Below are 15284 nucleotides of genomic sequence, written 5' to 3' on the forward strand. Positions count from 1 at the left end.
GACGGACGGACGGACGGACGGACGGACGGACGGACGGACAGACAGTCACCGCTTAATCGATTTCTCTTTTCATTCTGATCATTTATGTATACATTTGTCTATATCTATCTAGATTCGTTTTGCCTGTTACAAACAACCGTTATGTGAACAAAGTTATAATACCCTTGTGCACAAGTGCGCTCGGGTATAAAAAAGAATACACCAAATAACTCAAATTAAAGAGCTTTCAGCAACAATTACGCACAGATACAACAATTTTGAAACGACGGATCTGAAGCCTTAAAAACTTTTGTCAAAAATATCTTTTCAAAGGTGTTCGGGTTTTGAAATCGGTTCTACACCAAACGAAGACGAAAAAATTTATCTTGGCCATTAATATGTATATATGTAGATACATTAGGGTGCCTCACAAAAAAAAAATTTGAAGTTTTTGCACCGGAATTAAAAAAATCTTTTCTACATATTTTTACGATTTTTTATATGTAAGCTGAAGACACTTCCCAAATTCAAGTTTTTTGTTTATAAATAAAATTAGTTAAAACTTTTATAACTTTTTTGTTTCAAAAAATCACTTCAGATGACAGAGGAGTTTAGGTTTAAAAGTTCTGCATGAAAATGTTTAAAAATTGTAAGAACGGAATTAAAATAACATTTTAGGAGGTATTTTCTATCAGTCCAGCTCTTAATATTTTTCCAAAATTTTTTGGCGGAAGTCTTAACATGTAAAAAATTTTATAATTCCGAAGGAAAAACAGCACTGATTTTAATTTTGTATTTTTTTTTTGTATTGAGAGTGATACACCCTAATGTACATAGATTGACTGGTTTAGAGACGTTTACACACTGAAACATGGTTGTGGGGTTTCCTGGGTAGCTTGCTGTCCACGAACACGCTCAGATAGTTCAACCTGGCAGTTAACGTAAGTGGAACGCTGCCCAATGAGAAAGACTGAAAACTGCGATTTCATATTTTCTAGTGAAATGAGCTAGTGAAATGAGCTCCGTTTTACAAGAGTGAACACTAGACTAGATGGCGACAAAGTGTGTGCAACTACGGCCATTTTTTCCCTTTACAGCGATTTATTTGACTAAATGTTTAAACATAATTTCTCACCTGATAGAAGCTATAGTTATTCGCGATCGCTTCGCCATGCGCCCGTTGATGTTGGTACCACGAGTAGGCGCGTTTCGCCGGCGAGATGAGGATCGATACGATTTTTGCATGCGGCAACAATGCGTGAGCACGTTTCGGCACCGCCTCACCATCAAAATAGGTGGCACTTTTCTCGAACATATAGCGAGTTGTTGGAGACGCAGTGGTGTTCGCCTCCGCTGGGAAGAAGTCCATATACCAGTCCAGCCCTCGATAGTAATTGTTGCCATTAAAAAATTGTATTTCTTCGAATGTATCGGGACTGGGTATATTACTCGTGATACTCGAGTGCATGGAGAGGAATGTGTAGAGAGCTGTGGTGCCCGTCTTCTGCGGACCAATAACTAGAAATTTTGGTAGCGAATCACAGCTTTTCGTTTTGGACCAGATTTTCTTATGGCGTGGATCATCACATGGATTGCCCCAAACGGGATCTACCTCTTCGGGATGCAGGCGGAAATACATTTCCGCTAGTTGAATAGGCGGCGCTGAGCCAAGTTTCAGATTAGTCCAGCATTGCAGGAACTTTATCACCGATTGGAACGTATATAACGCTAGCCGATCCGAGCCATAGTTGGACATGTGCGTCATAAAGATATTGATGGGATTGTAGACGATTGTTTGAAAGAGTTCACCGCCCTGTATGGATTCGTCGAGTTTATCGCGCCCACCGGGATAGCGATCGATGTACATGGTGTGCGTGAAGAGACCGCAAGTCTGGCGTGGCAGCACCATGATGTTGCGATGTATGAAACCACGCCGTAATCGCGCCGGCCGCAAATGTGGATATTCCTCTGTGGAGGTCACCTTCACATTCCACACTTTCTTCCATGCTACGTAGAGTATTTCATGTGCGGGATAGACACCCGAATGATGCGGCGATATCGAGTAACCCGAGTCAGTGGGAATGTTGTGCTCCTTCGCAAAGGCATAATTCAGTTGCATCTCTGTCATGAGTAGCGTTAAGTTCTCATACAGATGAGGCTGCTGATGCTTCCACATGTGCGAAAACCAGTTGAATTCCTGTACGTTACGCAGCAAATAATCATCGCCCAAGTTCTCCTCCCGTGTGCCGTGATGATAGTACTTCCCTGAGAAACCCAAATTGAAGCGGAATCCCGGCACCATTGCCGTAATAATCCGCTGCGTAGCTATCAGTGCCTGCACGTCATCGGGGCGCAGTCGCGTGCCCTTCTCACCAACGAAAATATCGTCAATATCCACCAGTATCATGCGGTCTAGACTCAAGCTGAGCTGCCCGTGACTCAGGAATGACAAAGCGTCGAGAAACAGCAAGCGATGCAGCCAGAAGTGCAAGCTGCTGCCAAACAAGACGCGCTGTATGCCATCAAACTGGCCGTGATCCTGCAGCACAGCTGTTAGTGGGAGCTGAACTTGTCCACCACTATCCGATGGGTAATCCTGTGTGTTGCGCTGCGCCCATTCAATGGGTTCATAGGTGGAGTGATTGTGTTGGAAAACAGCCCAATCATCGCCGGGCAAGGCACCCCAGGCCGTCTCACCGGCACGCGTGAGCCGCAACACTGGCGACGCGGGATTTAGGCTGGCATCGCGCAGTCGCAAATTTGTGTGGACAAAGAGTGGGAAGCCGCGCAACTGTGCGGCTACCAAAGTTTCCTCGCTCGGACTGACAAAGCCCACTATGCCCACTGAGTATTCACGACAGTACTTATCCAGTAGCTCACGATTCCATTTGTCCATGTTCAGGTATTTGTCGAGATTTTCGAAAACTATGACACCGTAGCGGCCTTTGTCGAGATTCGTCAGCACTGGAAGACTTTTGCCAGCCACTTCGATTTTGTACCTGAAATGATCATATATGGAAATGAAAGTAGTTAGCTTTACGAACTAAAACGATAGAGCATAAGTACATAATAAACAAAAATATATAATAAAGTATAAGGGTACGTTCGCAAAGGAAGCGGTGCCGAGCAGAGCGAAGCCGTTCTGACCGGAGCTTTCAAATTAATGTAGCTATATGAAATTATTTATACAGCAGCAATTTTTGAGCTGAAAGCAAAGCATTTTTTGACTTAAAATTTTATTCTTGATTTTTTCAGCCGCTTGACGCTGATGTGAGCAAAAAATCAAAATAATTAAATGAAAATTTATTTTTAGAAAAAGCAATTGCAACCAATTTAACAAATATTTTAGCCGCTTTTCATTGAAGGTAACTTTTGTTATATATTTAGGGCTGATTCCATACAGAAGCACCGCTCCGCCTCATTCAGTGTGAACATCAACAGCTTTCCTTCGCTCAGCCTTGCTTCGAACGCCGCCGCTCGGCTTTCTGTGTGAACGTACCCTTAACAATTTTCAGTAGTTTTTCTATTTTCATTAGTTTAATCTATTTGCATCTCAAAGTTTATTTAGCAGTATTAAATATCAAGATTATTTTTTATATCATTGCAAAATCCATTGGAAAAAACTTACGGCTGCACTGTACATAAAGGTTCTAGAAAACGATGAGAATAATTCTCATGAGAATAGGCATTCACTCACATGAATTACTCTCTTTACTAATTAGACGATGAGAATGAATTCCTATTCTCATGAGAATGTTTCTCATCGAGAGTTAGAGAATCTTATAGCGAAATCTAGGTTGGCGGCGATAGGTGAATTAACTCAGAGAACCTTCGGGCATAGCTATGGGTGATAGGGACTTCAAAGTTTTCTGTTTTCATTGGAAGAGAATTTCAGACTATAATCGATGAAAGAGGGTCGCATAAGTGCTCATTTACACACGGCGATTTTTGGTGCCGCAACTCGACGTTTGTAGGAGAGAGCGCGACGAGGAAAGGAGAGGGGCACCGAGTTGCTCGTGCTCGGGCAACACGCTTTGTGCTCTCGTTCGTCTATGTAAATTGAACCGCGGTCAACAACAATTGCATACACACAAATCGGCATGTGTAAATGAAACGAGCAACACCAAAAGGGAATGTGAAAAATCGAGGCGACAAAAGTTTCCGTGTATAAACGCAGTCTAAGGGCATTCTACCCGGTCATATGGCCTTTAATATCCACACTTATTCAAATATTACCGGCGGAAATGGAGCTGAATTCTACTGCAGAGAGATGTAGTATTATGAAGTCATTTCAAGTGTCTAATAACTGCAGAATATTTCAGTGAGACAGAAATCGGCTCAGTTATGAGCATATATACATACATTGGCTTTCGTCCAAAAATGTTGAACGAAGTGGGGAAGCAGTGGAGTGACGAATATGGGCTGAATATATATAGGTTTCTAGAACATAAGGGAAATGAAGGAAACGAAGTAAATAGTACTTGATTAGATTGTCAAAACTTGACTTGGAGAGCGAGCATATAAATTACATAATAAAACAAAACTCTAAAAAGCTACAAATTGTTTATGCAAACTATGACTATACGACACTCACATATTGACAAGTTTTGAATTTTAATTATATTTTTATAAAAAACCGTATAATGTATGTATGTTTTAAACTTTCGTAAAAATATCAAGCTTTTTAATTATGTAGATTTCTTATACAAATTTTAAGTGTGCAGTTTTGTGCCCCCTTCAATTTTGGTAATTTTCTTCCATACGAAGTAAGCTCGACGATTTTAGTATATGCAGCAATAATGAGCAACACATTCTACAAAGAAAAATTGCCAAAAATCAAGAGTGATGTTAAAAAAAATACCCTCTTAACGCTCGATTTTCAACTGACACCGTTAGAGACCAGACGATCTATGCGTTATACACAGCCAGTCAGATTAACCTAACCTCACACTAGAGATCAAAGCATACTCAGATTTGTTGACTATAAATATGATAAACTTTTACAACTAAATTTAAAAACTTATCGAATAAGAAATTATTGCTTCATTAACAGCGTACAGTATAGTGATTAACTAGACCGCATGAACACACAAATACAATAAATTTATGCTCTGCAAATAATAAATGTGCAACTATGCGGTGATAAATATTTCCATTATATTAACAGCAACAAAAAAAGTTGCATTTAAATGTACATCTCATTGAGCGCATAACTATGTACATATTGGGCTACATAAATAAATAGCAGCGGCTTAATTATAATGCAATTCATTGCTTACTAACTGCATGCGCAAAAACAATAAAAACCTAATCAAGGCCGCTGATTGTGGAAATAATATTTTCCATAGTCAATGGGGCGCAATCGATGAAATATAAAAAATCGCTGGCGTTATATTTTAATCGAATGCTATTAATTAAATAGTAATCGGATATACTTATAATAATAAATACAATTGATACTTCAAGTTAAGTTCGTATGAAAATTTATGATACACTAAACAAATTTTAAACAAGTAATCTTTAATGAAACCGAGGGGTCCACGACACGGACTCTACCAGTCGGATCGCTAACAACTAAACATTTTTCGATTTGCCCTAAAACTGAAAAACATTAAATTTTGAGTTGTGTCGTTATTGCAGAGGAATATCGATTTGTACACATTTATAAACGTGTAAGCTACTTTTCTAAAATTTATTTTTGATGCAGAAATGCTCTTAGAGCGAGCAAATTTAGCTTATGTTACGTTGTTTTGCTGTTAGGGCTCAATATCTATCAGGTTTAAGTTTAGCGGATGTGGCTCCCACAGGCCAATACGAAGGTACTGGACTGGACCTTCTAAAAATCCTTTTTACAATGTTTAAAGGATTTTTCGGTATTTTTTCGCCACAAGTCGTACACTCCCTCCGCCGTTATAAACTGTGGGGTGATGCCAGATCATTTCTACGTTTAGAAAAGTTACAGAAGTCCTTGCTACGATTTTTTAATTCTTTTGACTTAAATACATATTTTTCTTATTAATATAAAGCCGATATTTTTAAAATTTCTATTTAAATTAAGTTAAAAATATTATTCTTCGTGTTTGTTTGTATGTCCTTTAAATTATATATGCATCAAACTGCTATTTTGCTATTTCTCGAACATAATTACCATTCCGACTGACATCGCAAAACTTTTTTATACACCTGAACCGAATACTGCTGCTCGTTATGTTTTTATGTTTTTACCATTAGTGACATTACGTGATTTTTGTGTTCTGCGTCAAATTGACAGCTTCATTAAAATTCATGCAATAAACTTTTTAAATAGTGGAAATTGCAACAATTACATTAGCCGTCCGGAAGCAGATGACACCAGAGGCGCAATGGGATAACCGGGTAGACTGTGAATAATGGCGAAAGGACAGGTGGTTTCCTCGCGCAATTGTTTGTGTAGAAATTTCGAAGTCATTAACAGCTGGCGACAATTTCATTTGCATTTGGCACAGTGTCACCATAAATCTAGCCATTAAAATTTGTTGTTTGCTTTTCGTTGGGGTAATTAAGGATTCACTTGAATATATCTAATAGTGAATGTGAGTGTGACTGCGCGGCGTCAGGATGAGGAATATGAAGTCGCAGGAAATGTCTCCTTTTCTATAAAACTGTGAAAACTGTCAACAGAGATATTCGTACACTTATATTTTTTGAACAGTAACTGCGAAGCTAATTAAGACACAACTGTATTCAGAGAAGCCAGCCCTACAGAGGGCCCGCCCATAGCAGTCCCAAAGAACTGCTCAAAACACCTTAAGGAAGTGCAGGGCCTGGAGTTAAGATCTCAGTCTTGAACGGCGCCAGACAATACAAAGTGTTTTTACCTCATCATCATTGAGACAGCAGCGACAGTTTGGATCTGGTGTTGCCACGTATTTTTCGTAAAAAATCTGTAAAGTGAAGATTAGATATTCAAATCTCGGAAAAAAATTAAAAAGATACAAAGAATAATAATAAAAAAAAAATAAAAAATAAAATAAAAAATTAACAAAATAAAAAAATCCTTTCGTGACTAAAATTTTATATTTTTTTAAATATTTTAATTAAAAAACTTTAATTTTGTTTATATCGCAAAACATTTTTAAATACATGAAGTATACTACGCAAACCGAAATTAACAAACTTTTGAATTTATCCCAAACAGACACGATTTTACTAGATTTACCTGCATTTTTAAGAATGATATGCAAACATAGCAATTGCAAAAAGTTGTAAGAAGAAGAAGTATGTAAGTATATAGATAATGATCAATACAAGTATATTTTTTGATTATGTTAAAAAAAAAGATTTTTTTTGGAAAAAACCCATAAAAACAATTTTTTTTATATATATTTTTATTAAGTATCTTTTTTCCACAAATATCATACACAAATTCACATAATATGTATTTACATAGGTATTGATAATGATCAATATAAATATATTTGGCGCATTATTTTATTATTTAAAATTCGTGCGACGCGTCGCCACGGTGCAATTGAAAGCTTATTTCATGAGTTTTGTACGACTTTAGGCAATTTCATGACATCAATATGGTGGTTCGAAATGGCGAACAAAAAATATAAAAATTTCAAAATTAAAAAAAAATATATTTCATCGCATTTTTCGAAAAATTTTGCCTTTTGTGTTTTAAGTATTTTTTTGATTAGACATTGTTTCTGAGAAAATAATTCATCAATATTCAAAATTTTTGTATTTCATCGGTGGTACACATGCTGTTGAAACTACATTAAAAAGCTTTAGTTGCTGCCCAAAGTATTGATAGTGAAGACCTTTTTAAACGGAATTTTGGTTTCATTTTAATATCTTCACTTTAAGATTTTGACGCTATGTTTTAAAATTAGTCTTCATTTTGAAGATAAATCTTCATTTCTGGCAACACTGGGTGTGCATTTCTTAATTCAGTTTAACCTTAGCCTACGACCGAGCGCCCTTGCCGTTGCACCCAAGTTTTGCTTAGGGGAAACCGAGCTGAAATGTGGACCGTTTATTCAAGAGCAGTCTGCAGGCAGTAAAAGATACCCCGTTCCTCTCTTTGCTCTGTGAGCCCCCAGCGATGCCGATTCGAGCTTTTATAACATAGATACATACATACATATTAGCTCTGATCCAACACTTTTCGTGTAAAATCCTGTAAAAATGTCAAAGAGCAAAATTACTCTCTGAAGTGAGAGTAAAAAGTGAGTAACAACAAAAAATACGAGAACAAAAAAAGCATTTTTCCAGTAAAAACGTCAACCGGTGATCGCTTGACACTTTTCATGATTTTACCAGAAGAAAAAGTTCAGGCAAAAGCTTGCAACTTCATTCTCTGCACAACTCTCCAAAAATCGGTTTCATTTACAGGATTTGGAGGAATTCGGAGTAAGGGATCATTTTTCCTGTAACTTCCTGCAAGTTCGGTAAAAACCTGTAAGTTAATGGAGTACTAGTAAACCTTACAAATTCCAACATACAAACGCGTAATTGTACAAACATACAATCCTATGACATAAATTTTCTTCTCTGTAACCAAACATAAGCTGTAATTTGTAGAATCACAACTCAATTTTTTACGGAAACAAATCCTTATCGTTTTTTAACGAGAAGCAATTATTGCCAACAAACTAAAGCTGTCAAGTATTTGCGTATTTAAACTTACGCGCGCACACATTCACATAAAATAGTACACGCAATGACGTACATACATACATACGCTGTGCTGCAGCAATTTTATTGTTATTTGACCAACACCAAAAATGGCGCTTTGCACACATTTGCAACTTTTCGGTGAAATTTTTCGATTTCACAGTAAATTTTCCTAGCGGAAAAAAATAAACAGAATTTTCCGTAAAACAAAAAAAAAAACAATTTGGAGCACACAATGTCGTTAAAGCGAAAGCAAAAAAAAACACACACACATACACGAACATTCACAAAAATCGCATACAAGAAACAATGCGGCTTTCTTTTCATTGCCGGGTTCCTAGTGGCTAGTGGCCGGCAGCTAAATGATGGCGGCGGTGGAGGCAGCAACAAATTTACATTTTTGACAATTTCTACAACAGCTGCGTCCACAAGCAGAGCAACAAAAATATGTTTGTAGGGCAGGAAAATTTCTGGTTTAAACAAAAAAAAAGAAGAGCAAAAAACAGGCTCCGGCAGCAACAGCGTGCGTTTATTGGCGCTAACCGCTTAATGGGCGCAGGCTATTGTGTCTGGCTTTGGTTGAGCGTGTGAAAATACTATCTTATGTAGATGTACATATGTTTCTACATATTTATGTAAGCATGAGATTTTATAGTAACACAATTGACAAAAGTATTCAAAATTTTAAAAATTAAGGAAGCGGAGATTTCGAAAATTTTGCAGACACTAACTAGAACAAAGAATTTCGAGAAAAAATAATCGCTGTTCAAATTGATTTGCTTTCGCAGTGAAATTATTTTACGATATTTCGGCAGTCACTTTCAAAACTATAATTTTATAATTTTCAAATTTCGGAAAATTTTTAAACAATTCGAAATCGCCTGAAAAATTAAATTCGAAGCCGAGTGGCAAAATTTTACAAACTAAATCTAATATTTGAACTTTTTTCGAAATTGCATATCGAGGGCTTATATTAAATACGATCTATCTGCTTGAATTTTGAATTTCCAAACTGTTAACTGGATCCAAAAAATACCAAATTTGCAAAAAAAATCGAAATTACATTCAGAACTTGTTTTGAAGTTTGCGACACTATTGCAAAAAATATTAATTTCGAAATTTTAAAAATTCGAAATTACCAATGTAGAAATAGAATTTTTTTATTTTTTTTTTTTATTTTAGAGTTACGAAAATTTTTCTTGATTTCGAAAATCTTAATAAAATTCGATATCTTTCCAATTAACACAGAAAACCTCTAATTTGCTGCTTCGGAATTTTTTCAAAAAAGACAATTTTTGGGAAAATTCAATTTTGAAATTCATTCCAGTCGACAAGGAAAACTTCGAAAACGGGTTTTCAACTTTTTTTCTAATCGTAATTTTTGGCAGGCCTAATTTCGAAATTACGGCACATTAATGTTGTTCTATCAAAATTCATATTAAACGAAAAGAAAATGGACTCTTAGATTTTTTTCGAAATTGCTTAGAGAATTGGTTTTGAGTTGCAAAATATGTACAGACTTAAATTATGTTTCGATACTTTCGATACGAATTCAGGCAGAACTAATTAGGAATGGAAATTTCGAAGATTGGATTTTAAAATCATAATTTCATAAACATTTTAATTTGCAAAATTTTTCCAAAATTAGTTTTTTGAAAACGGAATTTAAAAATTTTCAAAATAAAAATTAAATTTTTTCTTACAAAAATTTATGTGAAAATGAATTAATTTTTAAATCGACATTTGAACTTTCAAGCCCTTAGAATTTAGTAAAGACGGGCACATCGAATTTCGAAACCGTTATTCAATGAATCTTTTTCATTTCTCTTATTTATATCTAAAAAATTTGCTCACTGGGTGTGCACACAATGATATTTATTTATCGGAAGGTAGATATGCCTGCAGAAATGTGTGTGAATTTTCGCATGTGTGGGTTTGCATTTTTTCTGTGCCGATTTTTAAATCACTTTTTATGGTGTGTTAGTCCCTTTGTAACTAACATTTTTTTCCCCAACTACCATATGTTGCGGCATTTTAATTGAAGTTTTTTTTGCTTTGTTTATGCACACTAAAGGAGGCTGAGATTGCGTTGCGTTAACGTTTCAGTGCTTATGGGGAAAACAGCAAAAAATACGAGTATCTAGCGAATAGTAAGTAAACAAAAAAGAAAAACAAAATGGCTGCACTGACAACGCGGATGAGGCGGGCCAAATAAACAAACAAATAGCGGCAGTGCATTGCGGCGACACATGTTGCAAATCGTTTTTCACACGTTCAAGCACGAGCACACTACCGTATGCAAAACAAACTCTATGCGCGTCATAGCATACATTGCGGCTTAAATGCTGAAATTTAAGTCGACTTTTAGGCGCATAATTACATGTGCTATATTATTTTCTTTGCACAGAATTCCACATATGAATATACATACATATGCACATACATATGTGTGTGTGTGTATGCCAGACTGCAGCTGCCTGCAACTTATGCCGCCTGATAGGCTTATAATTAATTACCAAACTGGTTCATTAAAATTTTTCGCATAAAAAATTTATAATTTTTCATACATTTACACCAACACACACACGTATATAGTTAGTGGAATTTCGCACGCTTCTACACCCTGAACTTTGCAAAATTGCACATGCAGCTGGCATGTCATCGACCATCGCCGCAGGCCTGATATGCAAAACAAAATATGCCGCCACAATGACCGCAATGACCTGCGTGACTACGCATTTTGCCCGCAGCGTTGCTGAGCTGCTGGTGCTGCTGTTGCTGCCACTGACCGGACACCGAACTTGCGGCGCGCTTGAAGCACGCACACAAAATGCTCGTAGGCTTAGAGGCGCATGAAGCATTATGTAATTGTGTATAGTTAGTAGATTATGGAGCTTCATTGATAGTTAGTAGTAGTTGTGCGAACAAAAGCATAGTTTCGGGTTAGGGGCAAAGTTAATGAGATTCCATGCATTTTGCTTTGGCCGATTAAATTATTTACATTATAAGTTGGTGTGTGCATGCGTGTGTGTGTGTGAATGGCGTAAAGGGTATTTGTGACCATGGGCGCACTGCGAGGACTACTTCCGGCGGATGAACACAAACACAAACACACAAACACAACATACATACATACATACATATTTAGAATATAGTCTACATCAGCATGAAAATGAAGCCTCTCGGCGCTTGCAACGCAATTAATGAAGCGTGAAGTGTATTTAAAACTTGCACGTATGCCTGAGTGTGTATCACCGCTATTGACAGATTTCGTATGTGGCAACAAACCGATCGCATTGTATGCACATACATAAGTATGTACATTAGACTGCATCACCAAAATAAGTTGCGGGTTTTCCACCGGGATTACAAAATTTATTATATTTTAAGACGTCCACCAAAATATTTCGGATAAAATCCAAGATTTACGTGAGCTGGACCGATTTGAAAATACCTCCAAAATTTGAGGTTCTTATGAATAAAAATAGTTTTTTAAAGTATTAAAAAAAAAAATCTCCTCAGAAGACAAAACAGATTAAGCTTAAAAAATCTGCCCCAAAATATTTAAAAACTCTTTTCAACGGAATCGTAATAACGAGATTTTTGACGCCGTTTTTTAACATTTTTCAAAGATTGATTTATGAAAAACTTGAATAACTGGGTCAAAACTACTATGATTTAGACCTATGTGGTCTCAGTAGAAAGGCATTTTCACAGTGTTTTTATTTCTGTCAAAAAAGTCGTTCGTGTCCCCATTTATTTTATTTTTTTTATACCAGTTATTCAAGTTTTTTTTTATACCAATCTTTGAAAAAAGTTCAAAAACAGCATCAAAAATCTCATTATGACGATTCCGTCTAACATTTTATTTTTTTTTAATATTTTTATGTAAATTTTTTAAGCCTAAACCGTTACCGTTTTGTCATTTGAGGGGGAATTTTTTCAAAAAACATCTTTAAGAAACTATTTTTATTCATAAAAAAACTCCATTTTTGGAGGTTTTTTCAAATCGGTCCAGCTCGCTTAAAGCTTAATATTTTTCCGAAATATTTTAGTGGACATCTCAAAATATAATAGATTTTATAATTCCAATGGAAAAATAGTACCGATTTTTTTTTTTTGTATGGGGAGTGATGCAGTCTAATGTATATATACATATGTACATATTCGTATTACAAGGCTTACAGTTCGAGGCACATACAGCAATTGATTTAAAATTTTGTTTTTGGTATCCAGGATGGCGTTGTTGTATTTCAGAGGTGTGTTTTTTGAATCACAATTTATAGACAACATATCACTAAACCTGAGACTATCCGTATTATCGGATATCCGTTCGGTTATTCGTGTACACGGATAAAATGCGGATAACCGTTTAGTACCCGTTCTATTTAATTTAGTTATCCGGATATTCTAAACAGTTTTTGAAAAAATGTTCAATACGTTGCCTAAGAGGGCTAAGCGCAAAATGTGTACCAAATTTGGTGGAGAGCGGTGAAGTAGTTTTTGAGTTAAGAATATATGACACGCCCACTTTTCTTAAATTTTATGAAAAACGAATTTTTTACCCAAAGTTCAAGCTTTTTAATCAGAATCTTTAGAAAAAATTGTGGCATGGTTTTGTAGCCCATTTAATGCTAGTATAATAAAGTGCAAGTTTCAAGTTGATAAAAAATCACGTTGATTTTTGAGCATTTTTTTTTTTTTGGGTTGAAGGTGTTTCACGTTTTTTCCATACAAAGTATGTTCGACAAATTTCTTTTATATGGGGACAGTGCCAGCAAAAAAAATTGCCAAAAATCAACGGAATTTTTTAGCAGCTTGGAAATTGCACCTCATTATACTAGAATTAAATTGGCTACAAAACTGCATACCTGCTCATTATATAAATATGCACATTAGGGTGGTACAAGAATACACAGGAATATGATTTTTTTTTTAATTTTCTTGCTACCACTCCCCAGAATAGTAGAATAACGAAAATATGTAGACCTGTATTTTTTTTTAAATCGATTTACATACTATATTAAGCAATATAAAGTAGAATAACAATATGGCTATCAAATAAAAGGTCTGTAGAATAAAAAAATACTAATTTTTTTGGTTCATAAGGACGAAGAGGTATGGAAAATGGCCTTTTAAATATTTACCCTTAAATGCCTTCGAAAATTTGCACTATTTATTTTGGAAAAAAATTATATGTTCAAAACTAATATACACATTAGATAAAAAAATAAAAAAATTAAAATTGTTAAAAGACGATTTTTAATCCTTATTCGTCCTTGGGAACCAAACAAAGTTTTTTTCTTTTTTTTCTCAATTATAAAATTTTGTTCTTTCATTTGGTATATTGTTATTCTACATTGCACCGAATTTTTAAAATAACACTGGTTTACAGCAAAAATGTTTTATGGATGCCACTATCAAATTCCTATGTAGAATTGCTCGGTGATTCCGGAAATCGAGTTAATTTTTATTTCTATGGATAAGTTTTTGAGATATTTTCAGTTTACCGTTATTCAGCTCGAAAAAAAAGAGTTTCTCCACTTAATCACGTATGTACATACATACATATATCTAACGAATCAATTGAACGATCGTAATACGAATACTTCAAATGAAAACGAAATTCTTCATAAACCGTATTTACACTGGCGATCAAAAGTGAGTGCATTGTGTTTTTTCTTAAATATTTGCAACGTTTTTCAAGTTCAAACTTTTTTGTTATATTTTTATAAAAATATGGTTCATGCTTTAGTCAAACCGCATAAGTTAAACTTTGAAACTTTATACAGAACTTAGAAAAATTCAACAAATTTTCGTCTAAGTTTTGAACTTTTTAATCTGAATTTTTCGAAAAATCACGTTGATTTTTAATGACTTTTTATTGCTGACGGTTTTTTGCACTGTTTACCTTATAAAGGGAATAAAATACGCAATACCGTTTGCAAACAAAATTAAATTAAAATAACGCTATATTTTATAAATTTCATTTGTTATATACATAAAACACAAGATCTGTCGTAAAAAAAACTTTAAAAATGCGATTTTTAGCCACTTAAAACTTTAAATTTGTTCACTAGAATTACATAGCCGATCATCTGCGTACCCAAAATTTTTCCAAAAATCCAGATTAAAAAGTTTAACATTTAATGAAATTTTTTTGAATTTTTTTTAAATTAATAATTCCACTTTTTTTTGTTGTTTTTTATGTAAAAATAAAAAAAAAAATCAAACTTTATGAGGGGGAAAATAATATTCTGTGTAAATTCTTTTTCATTTATTTTAAAGCATGTTCTGTTACAAAAAAAAATGAACTTACTAATGGACAAAATCGATCGATAAATAAAGAAGGAATGAATGGTGAAATGAAAATGCACCCAGATGTTTTGTATGAAAAATGAGCACGAAAGAATGTTACTCATACGCCATGTACACCTGAGTAGCACTCTTTTCTGATCATAATTCATACAAAAAGTCCTTGCGCATTTTCATTTGACCAATCATGTCATTCTTAATCGATTTTCTTCACTGGTAGCTTCATGTTTTTTTTTGTAAAAAAAATAAAAAATAAAAAAAGTTACAAAAAAAATTTAAATTGCTTTATACCGATAAATTGCAAATATCTCGAAAACTTATTCATGGAC

The 15284-nt window shown here is 34.9% G+C and overlaps 1 protein-coding gene across 8 annotated transcripts in view; it reads right to left on the minus strand.

Annotated features, from left to right (window-relative positions):
• The window catches only part of sfl (N-deacetylase and N-sulfotransferase sfl), a 248848-nt gene that overhangs the window by 21245 nt on the left and 212319 nt on the right, over positions 1–15284 (minus strand). For all 8 annotated transcript variants that reach the window (XM_017613546.1, XM_017613521.1, XM_017613513.1 and 5 more), the window contains one exon: positions 1115–2978. In XM_017613546.1, the coding sequence (XP_017469035.1) occupies positions 1115–2978 (1864 nt within the window). The remainder of the gene's footprint in view (positions 1–1114; positions 2979–15284) is intronic.

This window comes from Rhagoletis zephyria, unplaced genomic scaffold (assembly GCF_001687245.7).
Source record: "Rhagoletis zephyria isolate East Lansing unplaced genomic scaffold, Rhagoletis_zephyria_1.1 Rzeph_scaffold_00017, whole genome shotgun sequence".
Classification (NCBI taxonomy): domain Eukaryota; kingdom Metazoa; phylum Arthropoda; class Insecta; order Diptera; family Tephritidae; genus Rhagoletis; species Rhagoletis zephyria.